Source organism: Excalfactoria chinensis, chromosome 2 (genome assembly GCF_039878825.1).
Source record: "Excalfactoria chinensis isolate bCotChi1 chromosome 2, bCotChi1.hap2, whole genome shotgun sequence".
Lineage (NCBI taxonomy): Eukaryota > Metazoa > Chordata > Aves > Galliformes > Phasianidae > Excalfactoria > Excalfactoria chinensis.
Window position 1 is genome coordinate 20,725,542 of NC_092826.1, and position 27,406 is coordinate 20,752,947.

General features: G+C 42.4%; 1 protein-coding gene and 1 long non-coding RNA gene across 2 annotated transcripts in view; both read left to right on the top strand.

Moving 5' to 3' along the window:
• Window positions 1–2,384: 2,384 nt before the first annotated feature.
• On the top strand, window positions 2,385–8,941 carry LOC140248884 (uncharacterized). Its single transcript, XR_011902901.1, has 3 exons — window positions 2,385–2,700; window positions 2,797–2,918; window positions 8,249–8,941. It is a non-coding gene; the product is annotated as an uncharacterized lncRNA (long non-coding RNA).
• Window positions 8,942–10,450: 1,509 nt separating this feature from the next.
• STK3 (serine/threonine kinase 3) overlaps window positions 10,451–27,406 on the top strand; it is a 123,352-nt gene continuing 106,396 nt past the window's right edge. The window contains exons 1-4 of the mRNA XM_072329996.1: window positions 10,451–10,636; window positions 16,942–17,022; window positions 17,454–17,582; window positions 18,929–19,043. Coding sequence (XP_072186097.1) covers window positions 10,614–10,636; window positions 16,942–17,022; window positions 17,454–17,582; window positions 18,929–19,043 — 348 coding nt within the window. The 5' untranslated portion in view covers window positions 10,451–10,613. The remainder of the gene's footprint in view (window positions 10,637–16,941; window positions 17,023–17,453; window positions 17,583–18,928; window positions 19,044–27,406) is intronic.

Below are 27,406 nucleotides of genomic sequence, written 5' to 3' on the forward strand. Positions count from 1 at the left end.
AGCCTCACACAAGGAAACAAGTGCAATACTTCCTAGGTTTCCCGAGGCTGGCACCTGCAATGGTCCTTCTTTGACTGGGGCTTTCATCTCCCTTGAGACTGTGGTTGTAATTTTAGCAGATAAAAAGTTATACTTACCAGTTGTTTTTTTTTTTTCCAGTGGAAGGATCTGAGACTTTTACCTTCCAAGGCTGGATCTTTATTTGAAGGGAATTCCAGCAGGTCTCTTCAGTTTCTCATTTCCTCTTGCTATTTCTGCTCTCATCTGTTTTACAAATGGCCACCATAATATTAAGCTTATCTAATGGCCAGGCCTCCTGCTGGAAGACTGCCAGCTGCAGCCCAAAAATGAGTCATCTGAAAGCATTCGGAAGAGATGGCCATCACCTTCTCCCTGAACCTCAAACATAAAACTTCCCTGATAAGCACATACTCCAATGTCACAAAAAGCAAGACGTTACTCTTAAATAAAGATGTCACTTCAAACAGCTTTCCTGCTGAACGGATCTCACTCTAAAAATAGTAAGTTCTGTTTTTCAGTGTTTGGAAAAGATGCTACTTGTACATACATAAAAAGGAAATGTCCCAGTGACAGCTTCACTGTGAACACAACTTTAATCCTACAGTTTATTCTTACTTTCATAGAATGATAGAACAGCTTGGGTTGGAAGGGACCTTTAAGATCATCTAGTTTCACTCTCTGGCTGTGGGTGGGACTGCCAGCCGCTAAATCAGGTTGCCCAGGCTTCCATCTGACCTGAACTATCTCAACCCATCCTCCAATTTTGTTCACTGTTACTTTTCTCTGTTCACTGTGGCAAATCCCAGGCCACATAATGTCTGAGTCTGGAATGGATCTCTGGAGGACACCTGGTCCACTCCATGGTCCTTCTTCTCCCGACTTTGACATTAGGTCAAAGCAAATAGAGGTAAGGCAGTGGCTGTCACCTTCTACAGACAGTGAGGCCTGAAGGCTTTGGAACAATTCCTGATGAGAAAGGTTGTAAAGAGACCTTGGGGAGACTTGGATTTTATTCTAAAGGAGGAATTCAGTAGGAGTGCTAGGTTGCCAACTTAGAAACTTGAGAGGGAGCCTAAAAAAACTGCCCAAGGTCTGTATAAGACTCTAAGGACACTATGTGTAGCAAGAAAAACTGATACAAGAGCTAATGAACCTTATAATAAAGAAAATCAGAGGTTTGCCATCATATCTTCTATTTGGGTAACACCCGAGAGGAAGAGCCAAAAGCCACATCTTACAGAAGAACCAGCTCTGCAGGAATGAAGGACTGGGGGCTACGTGCATAAATCCCTCACTCAGATTTCTGCTTCCCAAAGAGAAGGGATTTTGACCTTGTGGGAGAGAGAAAGAACAGGCCCTAAGCTGGAAACTGAAGTGTGAAGACACCTACACACCATGAGAGAAACCCCTGGAGCACCTGTATTTTGGAAAGAGGGCTGACACCAGGAAGAGGAAGATCTGCTGGTTGCTGCGATGTCTGCCTAAAGCCTGGTTCTTCCAGCACAGATACAGAGAGTTCCACATATCCTGTGCTGCTCAGCTCCATCCTGCAGCCTTGGCACTGTGGTGCCTGCTCCTGACCTGCCCAAAGACCGCCAAGGCAGCCAGCTTCTGCCACAGCCTTCCCAGCTGCGGGAGCAGGGGAAACCAGGCCCAATGAAACTGAAGGATGTATTGTGGTGTGCAAGGTAAGGCATTTTTATGGAAAAAAAAGATCTCATACACCTAACTCCGTTTTGTTAGATTAAACTTCACGTTAGTTTAGTTTCTTTATTTTAGAGTAAATAATAATTGATTTAGAAGGATGCTTAAGTTAAGTGACTTCAGACAAGATCAACAGGCCCAGCTCTGGGGTTGCCTGCTGCTGGGTGACAGCAGCTGTGGGTCTGCCCAGTACAACCCTTAGCTGGCTCAACAAACCCCCCAGAGGAACCCCGAGGCTCCTTCAGCTTTTGGCTTGCTGACAAGGCCTTGTGCTGATCGTCTTGTTCTGCAACTGGGACAAACAAACAAAAGAGAATTTCTGGAATCCATTGCCTTTTCTTCAAGGTGTTATTTAAAAATTACACTGCAAGAGATTATTAGTGCAGGCACAGCGCTTCAGAGCAGACTTCCTAGAAGCGCAGCAAGTTTGGGGAAAACCCTTCAAACAATCCCCCTTACTGTAAGACACCTGTTCTCCTTAAAACACTTTTGTTTTTAGTGGAAGTCACCCCAGCTGAATTAAATTTGTTTCCCTTGGGCTTGCATTTTCTTTAGCCAACACAACAGCTGCACCATGTGGAGATGAGCCACAAGAAGTGTAACAACACATGTTTGTGATTGCTGTATCAGCTTTGGCAGATTTAAGTGCAGAGGTCTTTAGCTGCCTTCTATTAGAGAGCCAGCTTTACAATATATACAACATCTTGCAAAGTAGTAGCAATAATAGATGTAGTTTTATGTATTTCTTGTACATGCTGGTACAGTAAAACCAGAGAGGAACTGGCTAATACTTATGGCTATAAATATTGTCTTAAGCACAAACATTTTATCTTTCATGCAAAAGTAGGAACAGAACCAGAGAATGACTAAAGCAGTGATAAATCTCCTGTGACCCTCTGTGCTAGCTGTTACCTGTCCTGCATGTTGGCCTCAACCAGTCAGGATTTGTAGAAGCCCTTTCATTTCAAAGCTGTGGTAGATATAATCGCTCAAAGAAATCACTGATTTCCTGGAAAATAATGTAGAGTCTTGGTTGCAGGGTGCTTATTTTTTTTTCTTTCTTGTTTCAAGAACAGGTGCCAAAAAGTGGTCTTGCAAAGCCTTGTTTCGTGTATTTTGGAGCACCGCTTTGAAGTCTGCTTTTGGAGCACTGAGTGAAGAGCTGCTGAGTGTCGTGCATCCATCAAAACAAGGTATGTGTTTTTGAAAGATCATTTTGAAACTTCAAGACAGATGCTAATAGTAGAGTACCAAACCAATCATTTGTGTTTATGATGTGGTGTTCCTGTTACTTTAAGTGTAACCAGTGCTGTGCATTTTTGCGGGTGGCCTTTTTAATTCACTTACGTGATTTTAATCTTCCTACACACATTCTCACCTAAAAACACTGTACCACATAAGGAGCCAGCACAGTATTGTGTGAGCGTCCCTGTCACTCTGAACAGCAATTTTTCCCACTGTCTAAAACTTCAAATTCTTAGCATTTATTCCATGATAAGAAGACTGCTTCTACGCTGTTAATCTTCTCAATCTGCATCATTTCTAATTGGATGAACTTCTGACATATTATTAAGAGGTTACGTCGGATTTTAACCTTTCTTCTGTCCTCCTGAGAGATGAATCGGGCTGAGGATGGAAACAGCAGGCAAGGAGAAGTCTGCATTTATACTCACACACCCATGAATGAATGAGACAGGGTTCTCCTTTGAGAACTGATCTCCAAAGCAGCATATTTGAAATAAAAATGTCATTGATGCTAATAGATTTTGGATCAGGTCCTAGAGATATTTTGCCTTGTCTGAGCTGTGTGAAGCAGGGATTTACTCTCTATAAATCTCACTGAAAGGAGACATAATATGTACTAATACACAAAGTTCTGCTTTTTACTTCTGGTTTTGTTATTTTTTTCACCGTATTGCCTACTATTCAAATTAGCACATTTGTTTTAAAATTAGCTTTAAGGAATGTAAAAAGTGCCTTGCCTAGGGAATAGCAGCTTCATGCCACCGGTGTCATGAATTAGATCATGGAACTACAGAGGAGCTCAAGGATGAAGCAATAAAAGTGGAGCATCGTCCAGTTCAAGGTTACACAAAACATTAAACTCTCTCTTGTTTAGAAGACATTGAAACGTGATATATGAACACAAAAGAAGCAATGTCTTCAAATCTTAAAACGATTAGCAGCTTTGCTCTGTAGGGATTTAGGGGAGGAGATGGACTCCACCCTGAGGAAGATAAAAGGCCTCAGTTTTCTCAGCTGGAAGGAGTGATTCATTTTAGGTGGAAGTGGTATGCATGCGATATTCCTCATGTGGTAAATTAACTGTTTCCATTAGAAGGTTCCTAGCATATGGAATTGCTCTATTTTCTTATGCTCTGCAGGGAAAATTATGCCACAAGAACAGTGCTTTTTTGCTAATTCCAGTCTGCTTGAAAATAGGCAGTGCTGATGGCTGTTGACAAACTCTTCTTGGCTACTCAGTAATTCCACCCATGTTTCATTGGTTCCCTGCTTTTTTACCGAAGGAATAATGGGAAAAACTTAGGTCTGAAATTTAATGTGGATCATAAGCTGTCTAGATAGCAACCAGTTTGATGTTCTGCTGTGTTTTTATAGTTTGACCTACGTAAACTTAGTCGTTTCCAGTTTTGTCTTTAGCATAAAGTACCCTTGCTGTGCAGCAGTGGTATTTTAAGCCCACATCTTTAGCAGCCAGGCTGTCATAAACCCTCCTGATACAAACTGAGCCTCATTAGTGGAGGCTCAAATCAGCGTACTGCATAAAACAAGTCCAACAAAACCGTATTATTTGTGGCTTTGCTGCTTCTTTAGTATATAGGCTGCTATGGGCAAAGCTTCCTGCTGTTTTTAAGAGCAGAATGGGAATGGAAGTGTAAATCCTGATCTTTTTCTTGCTCTAAAATTATTCTTGTATTTCCATGGCATCTTATCTTGTAATCAGACCCGTCGCTTCAGAGTCAGTTGTGAAATGGCTATTATGCCACTGAATGGTTTGTGTAGGGCATTAGACTAGAAATGTATTCGGATATTTTTGTTTCAGTGTGACTGTACATGTTACATGAATAGCTTATTTGGACTTGAGTTACGATCTTCTGACTCGTTTTGATTGGGAAATATTGGAAACAAGTAGGAAACAGAAATTTGGTGATTGTGAAGCCATAAGAACGAGTGATTCTTTCACATACAGAACACCTGATTTGCTGTAGCCCTGGAATAAAGCTGGGAATGAACTGTAGAAATAAACAAGCTGTTTTTTTCTGTAAAAAAACAAATAAACAAAGCAACTGAAATCCCTGTAACTAGAATAAGCTGTGAGCATTTTGTAACATAGCTCATGTAGTGTTCAGTACTCACAGTGTGCTTTCCAGTAGTATTGGGCTCCCCTTTTTTGTCCCCTGTTGCTTTCTACTTGTGCTTTTTATGCTTTTCTTCATGCGCTTCTGTGAAAGGCCTGCAACCGCAAGGACATCTTCCTTCTTTAAAGCTGAAAGGATGGGCCTTGTTAGCTTCTTGGAAAACGTTCACCCCCAAAATAAACAATATCCTGATCTTCTCTGAACTTCTGGGGAAGAATTCTGTTGTGACTTCTCCAAACTCTCTGTGCAGGAGCTATAAAGGAGGATGGCAGAGGCTGCAGCCTTCACAGTGAGGAAAGCCTTGAGTACAAAGCTGCTCATGGTCAGACAGCCGAAGCTTGCGTTTGTTTCATCCAGTAATGATGATTTCATTAGTCTTTAGTTATTGATCTCAATTTCTGCCCTAATTCAGACATCACGCTATGCTAGTTAAGTGGCATTTATTCTGCAGGATCCAAGCACGTGTCTCTGCAGACTGCTGCCTCCATAACGAATCATAGTTTCTATGGGGGGGAGGCAGTGATGTTCATCAACATTTTCATGATGATGGGAATCTGGAGTAATTTAGAGTATTACCACAGCAGCAGTAACTCTTCTACAAACCAAAAGGCAGTTTCTTTTTCAAGTGGATGCTAATCCTTAGATCCCATGAGTACAATCAATGCAGCTGTAGTACACTCTGGGATATCTTTTGTGGTTAACTGTAAATAGCGACTCTGTATCCATGGTTTATTTTTACCATAGTGTACTATATTAAGAAAAATAGCAAATGTAAGTCTATATATAGCCTGTTACTAAGACTGTGAGCTGAACAGTCAGTCAACAGGAAAACCCGAGCCTAATCAACAAGTGTCTACAGGTCTAGTAAGAATATTTCAGATGCTAATATGATACATTATAGGTAGTGGGAAGAACTGCAGCAGTACAACTAATATTTCATTATTACAAATCTTAGGAACTTTGTCAATCACACCGGTTTTAACAGAATAGATCTGGGTGCCATAATCTGTACCTATGTGTCCTGACTGTTTATCTTCTACCTTTCCTTTTGCCTCCTTTTATGCAGCATTAATTAGCTATTAAGTTGTGAGGAATTCAGGAAAAGAGAACAAATACAGTTATTCACTTCCAACCTTCAAAAAAACTTGTTTAGAGAAAGGCAATTTTTAGTTCAAACTTGAGAATGTGCTGTTCTTTTATATTTTATTTTTAACTATTTTATGACTGACAGGGTTAGGAAAATATAGGACGAATTCTTAGATAAGCCTTCAAGGTTACCACTCATTATGCATGATAGGTGGGGGGAAAAAAAAACCAACAAACAGGCAGAAGTCAGTTTTTCTTATCATCTGTATAAACAAGCTGGTATTTCATTCAAGGCCTTTTCCTTAACTTCCAGCATACCAGATTACTATCAGGCAATCACCCTGAGAGACATGCAAACGTGTTGCTGTTGACTGTTTGTCTACTGAATTTATGAATCTGTTTCCTAAGGAAACAAAGCTCCTGCATTCCTTCTGTCTATGTGCTTGCCTGCCAAACCTTCCCTTTATTATTCCTTTTTTCCTTTATTATCCCTTTGCAGTAATTTGTGATTTAGGAATCATATTAATCACATTGAACGGAAAGCTGGAGGTCTGTAATGCATTGAGTTCCTATCTGTACCAAACCCAGGGGTGATGGACGAAGGAGGAAATGTCCTATTTGCAGGGCTGTTTGCCCCTCAGCAGGGGGAATGTTGTGCTTGGCTCTAGGAATTGTCACAGAGCTGTGGTGCAGTCTGCCAGCCTTTGGATGCAAGCTGAACACAGAGCTGTGATCCAGCCTCATAACTGTGTGGTAAGGCCAGCACGAGCAGCCGGAGATGTGGAGTGCTCGGAAGGAGCTTCAAGCTGGAGCACACATCAGTGGCACTACAGGTGCCATGAGTTTTGGTGCGCAAAAGTGACTAAGGTCACTGCAGAATGACAGGTGGAAGCACTGCTGGGCACCTCTGGTGAAAGGGCAGAAAGCATGTGGAGAAAGAAGCTGGGCTGTGAATGGCGCTGTGGATGCCAGGAAGGGATAGGGGTATGTTGCCTAAAGAGCCTAAGGTATTTATGAGACAAATCAGTAGGAAAACATGCACTATTAAATCTGTGGTGTTTTTCTTTTTTTCCCTAGGAGTACTATTTATTAGCTAAAATGCATATTGTTAAATGAGCCTGATCTAATACCTTCTGAAGCAAACGTTCCTTTTATTTGCAATCAAAGGAACTAGATAAGGTCCCTACTATAACATACAGAATTTATTTGCATGATATTTGTGAATATGACTTTGAAGTATACATTTGGAATTGAAATGTTACTGTTAGTAATACCTGTTAGATACTCAGATGGGAGCTTGTCAGGTAACTTTTTGTCCTTCTCAGACATATAGTGAATTCCGCACAACTGAGGCAGGACTGACATCTTGCAGTTTGTTGGGTCATATATTTAAGGGCTAGGACACTGTCTTAGTTTGTGATTACACGGACTTAATACTTGTCAATGCCATCAAGATTCCTGATTCTATTGCAGTATAAGTAATTATAATATAAACTATTTCATTTGTTTACAAAATTACATTTTAATATAAAATAGTTCTAGTACTTGAAAACTAAATATCATCTTCATCCATTCTTTGGTGTATGGAATTAATGTTCATACCAGTTTCAAGGAGAATGGAGTCCTAATGCATGTAAATTGTGGAAGTGAATGAAATACTTCAGAAAAACCTCACTTTCCTCCTGTATTTTTAAGTCTGGGTTATATTAAGCATTTTCTTACTCACCTACTTTCTCAGTAGTGTCATATAGTTCCACTCTTGGAAGAAATCATGGGAATACTCCCATAGATTGCCTGTAACTTCCTCATCTCCATGTTGTCTAGACACCAGCAACCTCATCATATATTCATGCCTCCAGAACATCTAGACTTCCCTTTACTGGAAAGCCTGAATTAGGCAGTAGGAACAGAGGGAGTCTGTTTTCCCTTTCAAAATTCCTTCTTTGCTGGTGGCAAGGTACAACGTTGTAATAAATACCAAGTCAGTGTCATGTTTCACTACAAGGTTCCCAAATTCATCTTGCAGCGAAGAGGTGAGATGATGTTATTTATTCTAGTCTTATAGGCATAAGAAGACTACTTGAAAGGAGAAGAGATTAAGGAAGTGATCCTGAAGAACTCTATGGCATATATACTATCTTCCTATTGACATTTTATTTTCAGCAAAAACGTACTTAAAAAGCATTCTGGCATTTGAGTAAAGCACAACTGAAACTTCTGTGAGTGAAGAAGGCATGGAATTAGTCTGTATTTTTTGGCATTGCTCATCTCACTAGGATATAATGCTGGCTTACCTAACTTTTCTGTTTTGGACATCTTGGGTTACTTTAGACTCCATTCTTCATTGGTAGAACTGAAGTATTCTCTGTACCCCTCTTTCTCAATTACCTGATGGTATTTTGGGGGTGAGGGCTTTGTGCTATTAAATCACCCTGAATGAGGGCAGCTAACACCTAAATTCTAGATTTAGTTTTCTTTAGCCCTGATCTTTTCAACTGTTTTAACGGGGGAGTGGCAGATTATACTGTCTTCAGGACCTGCGTTAATGGATGTGGATGGACAGCCTTTGCACTCCAGGAGTGTCACAGCCAAACAGGGATATCAGGCTGCCCTTTGCTCAATGAAATCAGTGAAGTGTATATAACAATAACTGGTCATCACGTCAGCCAAAATGAAGTTGGAAAACAGCCACATGCGGCATCTTCTACCTGGCTCACATCACCATTCCTAGAACAGGGAGGCTGGGAGTATTGCAGGGTTCCCCTCCACTACTCTGTAATGCGCAGTGCCTGAGGTGTTTGCTGGCTCCTTCTCACGGTTGTGGGTTTTATTTTTATTTATTTATTGCACCTCCTACAAACAGTTTCCTGTGATATGGAGAAATCTGGCAGTATTGCTGGTGAGCCGCTCTGGCTTGAAGGATGATACTTGAAGAGCTCTGTGTTGATCTGTTGTGCAAAGGAAGATGTCCTACCCCATTTTTTCCATGATTCATAAGAAGAAAGAAAACCAAAAGGTCATATGTTAGTGTGTGATTTGTTCAACAGGTTCATTCAATATTGCCATTGTGCATTTAGTCTGACCACAGTGAGTCAACTTGTCTGGAATTGACTCGGGCAGAGTAGACAACTTCCACAAGAGTGGGACTTCATTCATCCAGAATTTCCTTGCTAATCCCCATCAGGGATATCAAATTAGGTGTGGAGTGTGGATTTTTTGTATGTTTTGGGTGCCGCTGTGCATCTAAAACCAGCTTAAAAGTGGAACGTGGTCATTTCTGGATGTTTATGGATCTTACCCAAGTGTTTTACTACCTCTAACTGCCATTAGTTAGGCAAATAAATCTGCTTTCAGGAGAGGAGATGGACGCTGGCTGTAACATTTAGCTGTTCTTGCGCTGAGTCGGCTGACTACCTGGATGTGCTGTCAGTCCAGCATCGCTCATTTCTACACGAACAGCACGAAGCGGGAAGCTGTAACGTGGAGAAACGGCAGATAACTGTCACACGGAACTCAGCAGCCTAAAAGCTGCTATTTGAGTAATTACGTGACGGCTTCCTCTGGCTTCGCTCGGTAACTTGTGTGCTTTGGCACCGAAAACAGCCTCCTGCCAACTGTCAGCGCTTTCACCACGGAGCTGCACCGCGTCACCGGGCCGGCTGAGGGGAGCGCTGCCGTCCTGCAGCCACGACTAACCGCGGGCCTCGAGCGCGCGGAGGAAAAGCGCTGCCTTTCCAAGGAGAGCTCCCCGGTACTTTGAGGTGCGGCCCCGAGGGCGAGGCGAAGCGCCTGGGGGAAAGAGCCGGGAAGGAGCCGCCGGCAGCCTCCGCCGCAGGGCTGCCCCGTGCCCGCAGGCCCAGCTCCTCGAGACAGAGCATGACGCCAGCGTGTGGGAGACGGACGGCTGCCCTTCGCACGGCGGCGCCTCCGGGCCCGGCTCGCTCGCGGCCCCCCCGCCTTTCCCGGCGGGACGGGAAGCTCGAGTGTCCCGGCAGGACTACAGCTCCCGGCAGGACTACAGCTCCCGGCCTGCCCCGGGGGGACGCGGCGCCGCGGTGCACACCGGAAGCTCAGCGCCTCTGCCTCTCGCACGGCCGCCTCCATCTTTTCCCTCAGTCCCTCCCTCCCGCCGGCGCGCCGCCGTCCGCTTCGCGGCGCGTGGGTGGGGCCACCCTGAGCGACTCCTCCTCTGACCAACCAGTGCTCGACGTGGAGTCGCTCTTAACCAATGAGAGTCGCGAAGGGGCGGCCCCGGGGTAGGCGGCAGTGGCGGCGGTTGCCTGAGAGGCCGGCGACGTCCGCGGCCGAGTGAGGGCGCGAGCCGCGCTTAAAGGGCCAGCTGCGCGCGCAGGAAAAGTTGCGAGGAGTTGGGCGGGCGCCGGCCCGGTGCTGCCCAGACGGCGGCCGGGGGACGGCGGCGGCATGGAGCAGGCAGCGCCCAAGAGGTAACGATCCCTCGGAACCCTTCCGCTGCCCCTTCCCCTCCCGGAAGCGAGCGCGGCGGGGCGAGGCCTCGTGGGGCGGGCGGGGGGTCGGGCTGAGCGCCCCGTTCTCTGCCGGCCTTCCGCGCTCCCGGGGCGTGTTGAGGTGGGCTCGGAGCGGCTCGAAGTACGTACGAGAATCTTAATTTTAACCGTTTTGTTGTTTTGGTTTTTAATATTTATTGGCCTTTTGTGTGGGAAACAGGACGCGAAACCATCAGCTTTCGCTGTAAATATGCTGCTGTCACCTGAATGCATGAAATGTCTAACCGTGTGGGTATGCTTAGGTGGAACAGCCTTCTCGCGGTGTGGTTCTGTGTTGGACGGAGCAGAGCTCCGAGACATGCAGACTGCACATAGTTTACATACGGACTTGTTCTGTTCGACCTCCAACTGTTTTACTTCCTGTTAATTTACATTATGTAGTTACTATTTTTTCCCCTGCCAGAAGATAATAAACTCTGTTTTTCCCCCTGTAAACACAGTTGTTTACGTTCAGAGCCTTTGAAATTTCTTATGACAACTTCCCATAGGATGACAGGGCTCCAGAAGAGTGCTGTCATGGACCTGTGTCCTTCTTTCGCCCGTGATATGTCAAGTAACAGTGTCTGCTGCTGAAAATGTTACCAAGTAGCAGTTGTTCTGCTGTGAGCCTTCATCATGGTCTCAGATCCCAGATTCTCAGTTTCCAGGCTGGATGTGGCTCTGGTCAGTCTGGTCTGGGTGGCAACCCGTGGCAGGGGAATTGAAACTGGACGATCTTTGAGGTCCTTTTGAACCCAGGACATTCTGTGATTTTATGATCCCAAACAAAAGGTTTTCTGGCTTCCATTGAATTTACACTGCACTCAACATGAGGGTCAGTTTTGGCTTCCTCCTAACTGAACATTTAAGAAGAATCACTGTTGGTATTACTTAGGTCTGATGATAAGCTTTGTGATGCTTGACATTGTTTTATGATGAAGCCCCTTGCCCTCAGCTGGACATCTTGGCCCCAGAGCATTTCTGTGATGCGCAATAAAGGAACCTTCGGGACAATCTTTAATATAGAAGCAGCTCGGTGGGATTTTGTTGGCTGAATTCACTCCTACAACCGGTGCTGACACTGTTGACAGTGTTTCCCACAAACACATCTTCTGTATTTTTACTTTTCTCACTGAAAAGCCTGAGACGAGAAGGCTTCAGCAGGCTGTTTAAAGTTTGTCTTCCACTTCAGGGTAAGCAATGGAGGTAGGACAGGCCTGTGCTGTGGTTTCAGATTAGCAGTGCTCTGTACCTTGAATGCAGGGAACAGGAGAGGCACCACTAAGGATTCAGGAGGAGAAATGGGAGTATCTGAGAAGTCATCAGTGTTACAGGTACCAGTGCAAAGCTTGGGATCTGGTGATATCAAAAGAGTGAAAATAAAATGTGAAGTTAGCGTGACCTGCAGCACTGTGTTCGTTTCTTTATTTGCTTTTGTTTTGAAGGGCTAGTTTTGCTCTAACTTTATTACCGAGCTGTAAGCTTGCGGCTAGACTAATTGCTGTTGGGGAGCTGTTTAAATCCTTAGTTTGAATCAGGAAGAACTAGAAAGCTGATAAGTGAGCTTTTTAAATCCAGCAAGTTCTTAGTTCTTCAAGTTTTATTTTTGGAAGATTAAATCTGATGGGAGCTTAGTGGATTTGTTTCTTGAAGAGAAGAAAGGATCACAGATTTGCAAGGCTTAGAAGAGACTTCAAGACACCACTGAGTCCAATCCCCTGCTAAAGCAGGTTCCCTACACAAGGTCGCATAGGTAGGTGATGTGGGACTGTTGGGTGGTGTGTGTTGTGTGAGACACTTGTCTGAAGGTAGCAGGAATCTCATGCACACGCTTCAGAGCTTCTTAAAATCTCAGCTTTCTTTTTGCTGGTGAAGGGCATTTATTCCCACTTCCCCTGTAAAGGAACACATACAATTCTGTGTAGATCTTTGCAAATCTCTGAAACAGCCCTTTGGAAGTAGCGGTGATGACAGGTCCGGCCATTGTAGCTTTCAGATAGGATCCTGGCATCAAATTGGCAAGGTTTTCTTGCAGGATCAGTGTAGTACAGCAGTAACTGAAGACTTCTGAGGAGTTGTTTCAGAATCATGGTTACTTTGAAAAGAATAATTTAGGCTGGGCTTTCTGATTTTATAGTCAGCAGTTGTCACGTTGTTTGATACCAGGCGTACCCTTGCATCTGAACCTCGCATCTATTTCAGATGTGTTTTGTTGCTCCTTGTTATTTCTAAAGTGAATGCCCTTCCTGCAGTCAGTTACAAGAAGTGACTGACAGTTGTTTTAACTGCAGGGTCTGCCTTGGAGTTGTTTATAATTTGTCCCTGCTATTATCGTTGCATTTTCTGTTTATATTGACGTGCTCGTATAGCAGGAAATAGCTTGCATACTGGGAAAGGAGAGACTCAATTCTGTCAAAGACAAAGCTTTTAATCTTGTTTGTCTCCTGCCCACCACTGCCAAATAAAAGGCCTTGTGGCAGTCCTGGAGAGCGTTAATTAAGGCTTTCTAGTAATTTGTCTTTTTATTGGTAGAAAACTAAACGTAAGTACACGGTATAACAAGGGAAACTCTCTTAAACTTACTTCTATTTGTGTGAACAATGTGAGGCAATGTTAACATCTCAAGACTTTCATGTGCCCACTCTATTTCTGCTGACTGCAGTGATTTCTCCTACTGTCTTCCTTTGTAGTGCATCCGTATAGTGGATGCCAGCCATTCTTTTTGTATGTTTCAACGTGCTGATTCTTCTGCAAAATAAACCACGTATTCATGATCCTTGGAGTAGTTCTCCAGTTTTCCCTAACTCATGATGGTAATTGTTGGAGCTGTATCTTTAGTCTTGCTTTATTTTTCTGTTAGAATTCATTACTTTTACTGTAATATCTACCTCCATAACACGTCACCATTTTATTGTGTGAAATCTGCATGCTGTGACAGTAGGACACTAAACTCAGTTCTTTTCCAGGTGTTGATGGGAGAAAATCTCTTGTTCTTTGAGGTCCCCGTTGAGATTTGTCTGATGTTTATGCTAGGAATGGTAGTCTTGGGTGACTCTGACTGTCTCAAATCTTTTTCCTCCATTTAATTGTTGGAATATTTCATTGATGTGTGAGATTCTGATCATGTTAGTAAGCATGGATGTTGTCTCCCATCACCTGGATTTATGGAAATAAAACTCTAGGAGTGCGTTTTTCTTCTTGAAGAAACCAGGTCTGATGCAGGGAGTCAAACCTGCTTGGAGTGAGAAAACCCTTCTGACAGCTCTTGTCGTAGACCTGCAGTTGAGTCTGTCCTGCTGCCTGCAGGAAGGGTTCTCCTGGGCTGCCATTGAATTTTCCCATAACCACTAGTTGGACTCCTTTCTGGAATGACTTTCTCTACAGTGTTTATAGTTACCATCTGCTTTAGGCTTTCTCAGAGTTTACACACGTGACACCTGTATCCCGTGACCGGAGTTAAAAGTGTTGCTGAGTTGGCTGATGTTCTACTTTAGCACTTGTCTTGTCAAAGGAAAGGGCTTGGGATGGAGAGGAATTGCATTCTATAAAACACTTTTCAACTGTCCATGCAGGTGCGTATCCAATCAGAGCTGTGAGTCCCTTCTTCTAGTGGTATCCTTGGTTCTCATGCTGTTTATTTTGCTCCACAGCTGCTGCTCTGAACAGCTTTTCTTGTATTCCCACATTCTACCTCGTGCTTTACAGCCATGAAGGCTTCCATCTTCCTCCATGCTTCTCCCTATGTTTTCAGAAGCTCTCTGTGTGGCAGCCCTTTCAGGCTACATCATGTTTAATGTTTCCTATTTCTAGAAGGTCGGTAGGATTCCCAGCTTTTAAGCAGTTTGAGCCAGTAAGATCTTTCTGTATCTTGGAGAGCTGCAGTGTTAATACAGCTGCCTGCATACTGGTCTGAGTGCTGTACTCGTGCACTATCTCTGTGAAGCACTGTGAAGTACTTTCAGCAGCGTATTTATTGATAACGCTCCCGAGATTAACATGTCTTTCTACCCCTAAGTGGGTTTGGAGTGTTCAGCTGAGCTGGTGTTCGGTTCTTTTCAGTCTCAGAACATGTTTGTCAGAGTTGAATAATGTGGAAGTAAATGTAAAACTGCACTACGCTTATTTCTTCTTGACAGGCAATGTACTGCCATTAACGGTGCTGCTGAAAACTGTTTGCCACTGAGCATGTCACGGAATCAGAGAATCGTTTGGGTCAGAAGGGACTCTAGAAGGCCACCTGGTCCAGCTCCCATACAGTAAACAGGGACACCTACAGCTAGAGCAGGTGCTCAGAGGTCAGGCAGCCTCACTTTGAGTGTCTCCAAAAGATGAAGAGCTTTTTCAGTAACCTCAAGTTCTCTTTCACAAAGCAGAATTGATAAAACAGATAAATCTAGGAGTGGGAACTTTGAGATCTCTTCAGAAAGTGCTTCAGGATGTATCACGCTCCTGCCCTTGTCTTATTTTGGAAAGCACTGTTGTTTGGAGGTGGAAGGATTTTCTTCTGTGTTTTTTGGGAAAGGTCTCAGTGTTGTTGGTTATTTTTTTCCTTACTACTAAAAGCTGCAGTCTCTGCACTGCTCTTTTGATTGTCTTTTGCTGTGCAGTCCTTCCGTCAGGTAACAGACTCAGCAAATGGTCACGGTACTCATTTTTTGTGAAGGTCTGCTGACAGCATAAACATACTGTGCATGCTTTCCATTGGTGGCAGGCAAGGAAAGACTGCAGTAAGTGTGCTTCTGTTAGTGCTGCCTTTAAGGATACAGGTAACCTGGGCAGAGCTGGGGAAAGAATTTGAAAGAAAAGAATCAAAATGAATGAATTATTTCTTTACTATGTGCCTGCAAAGTCTTCTCCCCCTCTGCTTTATTTATTTCTTCTGTTACTAAAGGCATGATTTCCTGCAGGACTTGATTCCATCTTTCTGCTTTCTGGTCTCTTAACAAGCAGAGAGAATGCAAAAAAAGAAAGCACAGCAGCTTGTTCCTGTGTTTGATTTGTAGGCTGCTTTTGCAGGCATTCTTTAGCTGCTCTCGTCTGATCTTTTCATCTGTTTTTTTCCTGTATTCCTGAGTTCTGCCTTACCTTCTTAGGGGAGGTTTTTATTCTCTCTTCTGTCCCATGCTTTCCAGCTTCCTGCCTGTTCATTAGCTAATTGTGGGGGCTTTACTGCAGTTGAGACACCTTGCTTTACTAACCACGTGTACTTTTTGTGCTCACATCACTGCTACATTTGTCGAAGAGTTGTTTGCTCTATAAATCTATGCATGTAGCACACGCACACTGTTTGCTTCCCTTGTATAACACCAGTCTCTATTACTGTGCACTTACCCACGTTAAATGCACTGTCTTTACTTACAGGATTAGCATTACACGTCCCTTTTGACATGGGAATTACTTTATCAACCACTTCATTTATTGATTTATTCTTAGTTCTGTGAATCACAGAAATATATCTTTTAATAGGAAGGAGTTTCTGTTGAATGCTGTTCTTCTTATGTTAGGCTTGACAATCTTTTCTGTTGGTGCTCTCTTCCTTTCCCCTGTTTTGTATTCATTTCCAAGAAAGTGTCACAGTATAACATATTTTCCATAAGGTCTCAATGATCTGCAGTGCTTCACGGCTTCTTTCCTTGCTGTTTTCTCCTCCTGCATATGGAACTATTGGCTATATCTAGCGCTACAGCACCAGCTATTCTTCAGCTTGTCTCCTGCTTTAATAGTACCCTTGGCTACCGTATAGATTTAACTTGTTACTTCAGTCTTGTAGAAGAATTCCCTATAACTTTTAGGATGACAGATTTACACATTGCAGCCACGTAGTCTCACTGCAGTATCTGGGTGGTTGTATTTGCCTGCACTATGTTGAGTGTCAGCCTCACCAAAGGCTTGCAGCCAGGTGGTGTTCTTGGGTCTGTGAGGCATCTGGGGGCTGGGGAAAGGCAGGGATGGGCTGTAAGGAGCAAAGGATAAGTGGTGAGAGTGGGTTGGTGATGCTGGGAGAAGTAACAGTGCAATGGAGAGTGATTTGGAACTGTGAAAGAAGGCTGGAGAGGAAAAGAAGAACCGCACCAACAACACTTCCAAGAGTTCCTAACTAGCTCTAAATAGTCATTTTATTTATACTGCAGTACATTTTTCCTTGCAGTCCTTTTCTTACATCTGCTTACTTGTGTGAAAATTTGCTTTGAGTTCTGTGCTTCTCTTCCACAAAAAATAAACTAACTTTGTCTTTTTTTTTCTAGCAAACTGAAAAAGCTCAGCGAGGACAGTTTAACTAAGCAGCCTGAAGAGGTCTTTGATGTTCTGGAGAAACTTGGTGAAGGGTAAGTGCAGCTATTTACGAGGGGATGGGATGAGAGGAAGGCAATATATGAAGCATGTGTTAGAATATTAAGTTACGGAGAGGGTGACTGTAAGGGTCCTAAAAGTTGCCAAGAGAAGGCACTTCTTGATAATAAGGTGAATGCATGCATGAGTAAGTTTCTGTGCTTTCCCAAATCTATTTATGTGCTTCTGCTGTCCCTCAGTTATTAAGTCAAAGACCTTTGTGCTTGTGTGAAAATTAGATATGCTGCACCTTGTCAAAGATTTGGTATTTGGAGGCTCACCTTTGCTGAGACCCTGATAGAAGTGAAATATTGGCAGCCTGAGTAAAACCTCAGCCTTCTGCTATATCAACATATGACCTCTGCGTACTAGAAATGAGATGCAACTTACCTTGCAAGAAAAACAGTGTTTTAATTCCCTCTTTTAGGTCTTATGGTAGCGTGTTTAAAGCAATTCACAAAGAGTCCGGACAAGTCGTAGCAATTAAGCAGGTCCCTGTGGAGTCCGACCTTCAAGAAATAATTAAAGAAATCTCTATAATGCAGCAATGTGACAGGTAGGTGTATCAGTTCTCCTCCCTTCCTAAGACTTATGTGAAAATGTATTTGTACTTGTAATGTTTTGCTAATATAGCTGAAATATAGGTAGCTGCCAACTTATTTATATGGAAAATCAAAGCAGTCAGTGTTGATCAGTCTGTGTAAAGGAACTGCTTTGAAGACCAGCTCCTATCCTTAGCTTGAGCTGAAAGAAGTACAGATAGTGAACATCTTTGAAACTGTTGAATGAATAAGTACTTGCATTTGCTTAGAATTCTGCATGCTTGCTTTGCTTTACTTCCATTGGCAAGCCCAGAGGTTAGCATCTCCTGTATACATGCTTAGGCCATGTGAATTCTGAAGATCAGTAAGAACGATTAATAGCTGGCCATGAACTTCCGAAACAGTGTTCTGTCATTGGTGTTTTCATGCAGAAACACACCTTTTGACAAGTTAGCAATCTTGTAATAGTTCTGAAGGTTGGTTCCCTTGCGCCTGCTGAAAAACATGTCTTTAATATTGTGCAAATGGAGGCCTCAATGTCAAGTGTTGGTTTTGGGTTAACCTTAAGATTGTTACAACTTTTTAGTCGTATTTGCTAGTGTGGGTGTTTATTAGTGGCTGATCAGTGTTACAAGAGTATTGTTTGCAATTTGAAATGCAATTCCTGTTGGGAGAAAATTTTTTCTTTACAATATTGGTTGCTCTTGTCACTCAGCTGGGGAACTGTAGTGCAGCAAGACGTCTGTTGTTTCTCAGTTGTTTTTGCTTTTGTGCTGTGGTGCTGTTGAAGATGTCTTTAAATAAGAGGTGAAAGCCCTTGTTTGGCACTAGCATGAGGATGGGCTGTCCTTGTGTTTTCTAAGTCAGTTGATAGGAAAAGCCTAGCTCATATAACTAAGTAGGACAAGGCTATAGCTAAATGTTTACAGTGTTTTGAGACTGAATATATTTTGCTGTCTGTAAAAGATTACCTTGTCCTGATCAGTGTAAATACGCTATTTTCAATAATAGCTAGCTGCTAACTTTCACAAGATGGTCACAAAAATCAGTGCATTTTTGGCAGAAGTAATACTAACTTTCCTAATTCAAGGAATTGAAAAGGAGGAAGATCACTAGAAGCTTGTGATGTGTATGGTACTATCTTTAGCATTTCACTTATTGATGCAACTTACTGCTCTAACAAGGTATTGATTAAACTAACTACAGTTTTAAAATGTATTTGGTTGCAGTTGCATTTTGTCTGCTTGTCTTTTCCAAACTGTAATTTTTAACAGTATTTGTGCTGCTGTTTTGTCTTCTTTCTTCTTTTTCCATTAAGAATTCATATGCTTCACTATTATCTTTTTCCCTCTCTGTTTAGCCCCTATGTTGTCAAGTACTATGGCAGCTATTTTAAGAACACTGATCTATGGATTGTTATGGAATACTGTGGAGCTGGGTCTGTTTCGGACATAATTAGACTTCGTAATAAAACGGTGAGTTTCCTTCAAAAATGTGTAACATTTATTAACATTAAACTGTGGATTAAGGTTAGAAGCTTGAATAAAAGATATGAGACAAGGTTTTGGTTGATGCCAAGAGATGTACTTTGGCCCTGATTGTGCAGTTGCTCTGGCTATATATTCATTTTTCCTTGGTGTGTAAGTAGTAAAAAATGCATCTTGAAATGTGAAGGTCCTGTAAGTCTTACTGCTGTGTGAAGGGCAAAACTGTATGGCTTCTTCTACCTAACAGCCTGTCAGCAGGCCACTTAACATAAGCATGATGTGAAAGCTGGCTCAATATTGACTTGCTCCCACTCAGTAATTAGAGAGCATGAAAAGTTGTTATTATTATTATGTTTATTATGTTATTATTGTTTGGAGAATGAGAAGGGAAAGGCATTCTAGTTAGGGAAAGTGAGAGAACATTTTTTTTTCTTCAAATAAACGGGGATTTTCTTTGTGGCAAGTTGTAACTGCTGTCTGTTCTGCTGTTCCCTCACAATTCTCTGTGGTGTGTGCATATTGTTTTTCTTTCATTTGTTTTAAACCACACTCACTTTACTTTGAACTGAGCTGAACTGACCGCCTCTTCTTCAGACCGTACAAACTTAGTTCTATTAACTTTTACTAACCCCCCAGAGAGCTCAGTGGTCTACTGCTGGACTTCTACCAGTTTGTCAGCATTTCTTTTAACAGTAGCCTGCAACTGTGCTTACTGTTCTAGATTTGGATTTACAAGTGCTGAATGAAGAGGAATATTTATTTGCCTTAACTTACTGACTGTGTTTTCCTATTGAAGTCTGCCACACCACAAGCCTTTGCTGCTGTGGGGGTGTATCACTGACTCATGTTCATCTTGCCTTGCTGGGCCTGTTGCCCTTGGCCCTTTCCTGCAGTGATGCCAGCAGCCCCACTGATCAGTAGGCCATGCTGTTTCATGGTATAAGGTTTGTGTGTCACAAGTGTAGGACTTCACGTTTAAACTTTCAAGTTTGCTGTCAGCTTCACTTCTTCAGTTTGCTGAACTGCTGCTGAGTAGCAGCTTTGCCTTTTAATGCAGTGGCAGCTTCTCCTGTTTCTTGCCACCCACGGACTTGATGAGAGTGTGTTCTAGCTCACTGTCTAGGTTGCTAATGGGGATTGTAGAATATATGTCCTATAATCAACTCCTGAGAAATACCTCTATTGCTGGCTGTTACTTACATGTTGCACCACCACTGAGCCATGTAGTTGTTTCTCTTCATCTGCTCTATGAGTCCTCAGTTTAACTGAAAAAGGAGATTTGAGTGCCAACAACTTTCCTAAAGTCAAAATAAATTACATCCACAGTGGTCTTTTTGTCCTTCTAGGAAAATGGCCACGTGAGTTTGTTATAACATCTCTTTGGTAACTTGTACTGTTTGTTTCTAGTCACCACCTTACCTCTTTTCTGCCTAGGAAATAACTTATCTGAGCATTTTCTCCCAGAGAGTGAGGATAAGTTCAGCCTATAATTTCTCAAATCTTCTTTCCTTCCGTGTTTGAATATAGTTCATGAGGGATCTCCTTTACTTCTTTTAGTTTCCTAAAGATGAGAAAAAGTGCACTGTGTTGTTACTAGCTAGCTCTTTAGTACCTCCTAGTTGAAGAGAATGACAGAATAACCAGGGTTGGCACAGACCGCTGGAGCCATCAGGTCCAGGCCTGCTCAAGCAGGGTTACTTGGAGCAGAGTGCACAGGCCCATGTCCAGATGGCTTCTGAAGATCTTTGAGGAGGAGACTCTACAACCTCAGGGCATCCTGTGCCAGTGCTTTCTAACTTGTCCTAACTCATTCCAACTTGCTGCTAGGCAGAAAGGACTGAGATCCAAAGAAAATAAAGGTGGAGGCAGAAGAGATACCTAGAACCTTTCCTGCACCTTTTGTCAGTAGTGTGACCACCTCATTTATCAGTAGACCAACGTTTTCCTTGAGCTTTTTTTGCTGCATATAGACAAATAGAAGCTTTTTTTGTTACCCTGTGTATTTCCATACATCTTCAAACCCAGCCTAAGCTTGGCTTTACTAACACAGCTCCTTAATACCCAGGCAATTCTTTGCTTGTGTTTTGTAATCTGTTCATGCTTCTGTCTCTTTAGTAGTTCAGTTTCTGTACTTTAGCTCAATCAGAAGTCCACTATTCCTTTAAGATAGCTTCCTGCTAGACTTGCTCAGTATCTTGTACATCTGGATGGATTGTTTTTCTTCTTCAGGAGGTTGCCCTTGATGTTCAACCAGCTCTCCAACGTTCCATGAACCTTCAGGGCAGCATGCCCTGGGATCCCACCTTATAGTTCCCTTAATAAGCCTAGGTTTTCTATCTGAAATCTGGTTCTGCTGCATTCTTCTGTCCCTTGCCTCTCTACCTTAACCTCCACCATCTAATAGTCACCACCAAAGCTGCTGCTGCAGGCTGATATCCCTGCTCCCTTCCTTGCTCATGATTAGAAGATCCAGTGGAATGCCTTTTGTAGTGGTTATAAAACAAGTAATGCTCTGGTGGTGTTACTGAGCATGCTACAAAGGGGTGATCTGCAGATGCATCTGCTCAAGGCCGAAGCCTTATTCTCTGTCAGGGTCAAGGAAATCACCACATTGCCCCTGGTTCACTTTGTGTAGATGGCTCAGTGTTTCTTCAGTGGTGGAGAGGCTCTGTGCTGTTCTGCACTATTTCCGGGATTGTCAGCATTTGGGTAGCCAGTTTAGTGCTTGGTAGATGAGTTTCAGCAAACTGGAATTTGGTAGTGAAGAGTAAGGCCCGAAGAATTCAACTTGCATATTCAAATCAGTTCTTCACCTCTCTTTGCCTGCTAATAAGTGCCAGCTGATATTGGGCATGTGACAGTAAGAGATGCATGAACTTTCCTGAAATAGTTTTTTCTTATCATAATTTTCTCTTGCTGCTGGGCTATGTTAGTATACAAACTACAGGTGGAACTGTAGTTGAACTCCCACAGTTCAAATTGCTGCTTTACTAGCGCTGTGTTGAGTTACTATTTTAAATGTTAATTTGAGAAAACAAGATCTGTTGGCTAATATATTCAAGAAACGTTACAGAGATTTCACTATTTGGACTGCATAGTCAAAAACTCAAATCTGAAGAGAACCCATTCACTTGTGCAGTGTGACTGTTGTAAATAGTCACTGTTACATCTATTACTGTGTATTTTCCATGTGATTTTGTGTGCAGAATGGCTTAGGCTTATTAGGAAGAATAGTCCTTGCTACATCTCATCCTTCACTGTATGATCCTGTGCCTCAAGGTCCCTTCCAACCCAAGTCATCCTGTGTTTCTAAATTCTACTTCTGTAAAATTGACAGCTCTCCTATAGCAATGAGTTCTTATTCCTTTCATTGCCATGATATTGCAGTGTGCGCTTAGTTATGGTATAGGAAGAAGGGATTATGTCCCTTAGTTTGAGCAGTTCCTCCAAGTCTTAGAGTAATAATACATAATATAAATGTCATAGTGTGTTATCTCACTCAAGATGTAGGCTGGCAATTTTGTTTGAAGAACACAGTGTACAGAACTACTTAGAAAAGAGCTCAAAGGTAATTGCTCTGAAAGTGATGGTCACATAATTATTGGCTTCAGTAAAGTGTAACCCCATTGATGTTTGTAGCAGTCAGAGTGGGAACCAGATTCAAATACTGGATTCACATTAGAGCTGCAACCATAACAGCCTTTTTTTTTTGTCTCTGAAGCTATCTGCCTTATTTGAAGGTTAATTTATGTTATGAGCAGGAAAGGTGTTTCAGTAACTGTCCACTTATGTCCCCCATCCAGCCTTAACTTCACATAAATGGAGGAGAGGTATGTGCTCAGGTGAGATTGGTAGCGTCTGATCTTGCAGTTTCTTATGGGGGAAAGATTGGTTATCCCATGCCTCCTTCATTTGCCATGGGAGTGGACCTACCCAGTGTCCTTGATCCGATCAGTCTGTTGAGATGCAGTGATCTGATACTTCCTGGAAGCATCAGGCTTCACGTACATGTATGACTTATTGTAAAAAGAGCAGCTGGGAAAGGACATAGGCAGTCAAAGCAATTGAGCTGAACCAGAGCCATTTCTAAGGGGCCCTCAGGAAGAAGAGTGATTGACTGTGAGCAGAGAAACTGGTTAAATGAGTTGTCTCAACAGCTGCATGGATTAGGTAGTGTGTGATTGGCTATATAAATGCACCCTTAAGTCTCCCTTGTGTGTGGCATCCATGGCCAGTTAGACAGAAATATGTGGGTAAGCTGTGATCTGATTTGCCCCATACTTTTTTTTTTTTTAAAAGGTTTTTAAAGATTGTCTTCACTATTTCGTGCTTTTATGTAACCTATAGAGTTGTTGACCTTTATCTTTCTCTTTTGTTTTCATGTTTAACTCACACATGTGACTTTAATGATGAAGAAGACATCTGGGCAAGTTCTCTTAAACCCACATGGTCTTTACACCCAGTGGCTTTATGCCATTACCTTAATGCCAGGCAGATGTGTCAGGGTTCCTGGCCATCCTCTGAACAGTGTGTCTCTTGGCTCTTTAGGAGTTATATTGTTCTTGATTGTGTGCTTGCTGGTTGTCTAGCAGCTGTTATTCTCTTATCAGCTATGCTTGGATTTGAAGCTGCTTCACAGCTGACTCATGCTTAGAGGGCAGTGCAACACACCAAAGGGATGTGGCCTACAGAATTAGAGCTAGCCAAAGATACCAAAGAGATGGATGAAAATCTGGGCACAACTTGACATCACAAATGAAGCAGAAAGATGATGACTGAATTTACATGAAGCTACAAGTTGCAGAGTGTGCTATGCTGATGGAAGAATGGTGCTCAGAACTGAAGTAAATCAAATGTTTTAATAGGAAACATAATACCCTTATGGTCTGATCTAGGAACAGTACAGTATAGGAACTATACATCTGGACCAGGATAGCAACATTTACTTTGACATATTCCTAGCATTAAAGTATTAAGCAGTTTCATTTTAATCGTACCATGTACTGTTTGCCAATGGCGCTAATTGTGTATCAGCATTAAACTACTACTAGAACCAGAGAGTACTGGGTACTAGTGGATAGCGAGTTGTTCACTGTGACAAGGCATGCTGTGAGCTCATTCAGTCCATAGCAGTTTCCTTTGCAAGTTGGAAGTCATTCATGGGGACACGGGGACTACACAACCTACAGCGTGCTTTCTTGTTTTGGTGAGGGTGGCTGAAAATTCATGATATCCTTCTAAATGTTGCATTTTATAATATTTTATGATATTAAAGCTAAGTATTTTGTCTTTGTACTGTTCTGCATACACTTGGCCATGGTTAGCCATAATACAGATAGAAAGGACTCCTTCCTTAATTACGTCACGTTGTCTAGATAGATGATTGGTTATGCATGTCTGATGAAGCATGGATGGGCCTAGGACATCTGGAGTTGGGACTGATGTGTGCCATGTATCATTTTAAGACAGTATGTCTATTTTCCCTTTTATCTCTCCATGCTTTCCTTGTATTTCTGTTCCTGATGAGTGTCACTTGTACTCTGCTACTTTTTTTATAGGCTGCATTTGCTTCTGTGGGCTTTTCTGGCCACTGTTCACGTTCTGATGTTAAATGCCTTTTACTTGCATAACAAGTTGCCATTGGCTTTCCTTTATTAATGGACCTGATAGTGTAATGGGCTGCAGTATACAAGAATTCACATTATTTGCTGGCTTCTTGATCCTCAACTACTTTATCAGCCTTTTGATACAAGTATTCTGTTACCATCTCCGTTTGAGAGCTGGATTTTAGCAGGTGACTGTAAAAGCATTTTTCACCTATAGATCACCCTGATATCCATGTGGTTTTGCTGCTAATACTTCAAGAACTGAAACTAGGTATTTACTTTCCCATAAGAACACGTTGTACTGAAGATACTTTTCCTGCAGAGCCTTTTAATCACAATTTCTCATGATACTACTTTCTAGAAGAAGGCAGGCAGAAAGCTGTATATATATAGTATCATAGTATCATAGTATCGTGCGAGTTGGAAGGGACCTTAGAGATCATCGAGTCCAACTCCCGGGTTTCGAGCCCTCTGTGTAGCAAAGCGGCACTTCTACCCCCTGCGCCACAGGGGGGATTCGAACCCGGGCCCTTCGGTGCCGCAAGCAGCACTTTATACCACTGGATTTTTTTCAGTGTGGAAGTTCATGACTAATGACATGGAAATCTTTGGAGACTAAGGGTGCCGTGCTGTTTCTGAAGTGAGGTAGATTTCATAAAGCTCTGACAGAAAATGTTATATTCCAGATGTCCTAAACTCTACATAACTGTATTTTTTAATAGCTGGAACTTAGATTGCATATAGTGTGTGTCTTCAGATAACGTTTTACTGTACCTAATCAGAAAATGGTTGGCTCACATACTTTGTGTTGTTTCTTTTTCCAGATAACCTTCTGCCCATAGTTCAGTTTATTTCACAGCCGGCTTTAGCATCCCCTTCATGCTGCTGGTTGCAGACCAGGTGGGCGCTTTCACTCCTTCAGGGATAGAGCAATGCCAGGAGAGCCATCTTGTTTGAGCTGTGCTTAGTGGCTTTTGGTTCTTGCAAAATGCAAAAATAGTGGTCAGCATGAAAAAGCAGCTGAAATAAAGGCTTTGAGCAACCATTCAATAGAACCACTGTGAAAGATCTTGAGGAGAAATGGCAGGCTGGGATGCATAATGTGCTGTGGAGGCAGACACCCATCGCTGTGAAGTGTGGAATTAATGCTACCATCATGTTTGTCCTCTGTTTGTAGAGGGAAGGGAAGGCTTATACGAGTCACTGAAAATCTTTAGGAGTAATAACACGTGGACTTGTTCAGTAGACTGTGCCAGTTTGAGCAGCTCGTATCCCTGCTACATCCTTCTTGACTTGCCATGAATTGAGTCAGGAAACTGTTTATTGGAAGAACAATTTGGCAGACTGGTATATTGTGGTCAGTTAGAGCTGTTTAGTAGGAATTACTGCGGAGGCTTTGGTGAAAGGGCAGACTGGAGCTTGACGCAGCTATTGGAGTCAGTGCATGTATGACTGTGCCTTTGGGCTCCATACCCAGGTTTTATGGGACTGGATTAGAGCAGGAATAGGGAAATGGCTCTATTTACTAAGAGATTAAAACTAGTTCTGAGTAACTCAGGAGCTCCCATTCTATTGGTTGATAGAGTGCTGGAGAGTGGTTTGGGTTCTTATTTTTGTTTTGTTTTTGGGAGGGAGCTGCAAACATGTACCAACACTTTCAAAACTTAAACTGGAGGAAATTGCTATGGCTTAATTTAATTTCTGTGTAGGACTGTGAAAAGAGAGGGAAAAGTACAACTGAGCAAGTTAGTACGTTCATAGTTGGTTTTGTACTTTCTTGTATTTCTAAACGCGTGCCAAATTGTTTTGCATAGTTCTTGTATTAAAGCACTGATATGCTTTAAATGATCAACGTTTCAGTTGCATGAACAGCTGGTTAGTTGGTTTTTTGTTGTTTTATTTCCTGGAAGTTGTGTCGTGTGGGGTGAATTGTCTTTGTGTTTTTGTCTTCTAATCTATCATGTTGACCACAATCTAAGAAGTGTTCGTAGGGAAGCTGATACCTGCAAGAGGTTCACTCTGTTCCTGTGGTAGCTTTTGTTCAGCAGCTCGTGTGGAGCAATTGCCCATCTAAAGCTATGAAGATGAACAGTTGTGCAGCTGATGGCTGAGTTAGTCTGTGTCATTTGTGAAGCAGATACATGAAAATGAAGATCTCTCTTATTTTTTGTACTGTGTTGTCTGTTCTTTGGTAATGAAGTGTCACTTTGTTTTCTGGTTGATACTTTTGGTATCATTTCTGATGATGTGTGAATTATATGTCATCATAATCTAGTAAATAAGAAAAGCATTGTGGACTGTCCAGTCCATGCCACCTCTATTCATATTAGAAGTTTAACTATTGATTATTATATTTGTAAATTATTTTTTTTCTAGCTTTAAAACTAAAGTTTGGTTAGTTCCCTTAAAATAAGTGAATTCAAGCAACAAAATCATAGAGTCATAGAATCGTAGAATCACAAGGTTGGAAAGGACCTACAAGATCATCTAGTCCAACCCCGTCCTCCCATTACTGTAGTTGCCACAAGCCACTGAACCATATCTCGTAGCTCCTCATCCAGACACCTCTTGAACACTGCCAGGAATGGCGACTCCACCACCTCCCTGGGTATCCATTCCAGTGCCTGACCACTCTCTGAGAGAAAAAGTTCTTATGTCTAATCTAAACCTCTTCAGGTCTGACTTGAGACCATTTCCTTGGGTCCTCTTTGTTTCCTGGGAGAAGAGGCCAAGCCCCTCCTCATC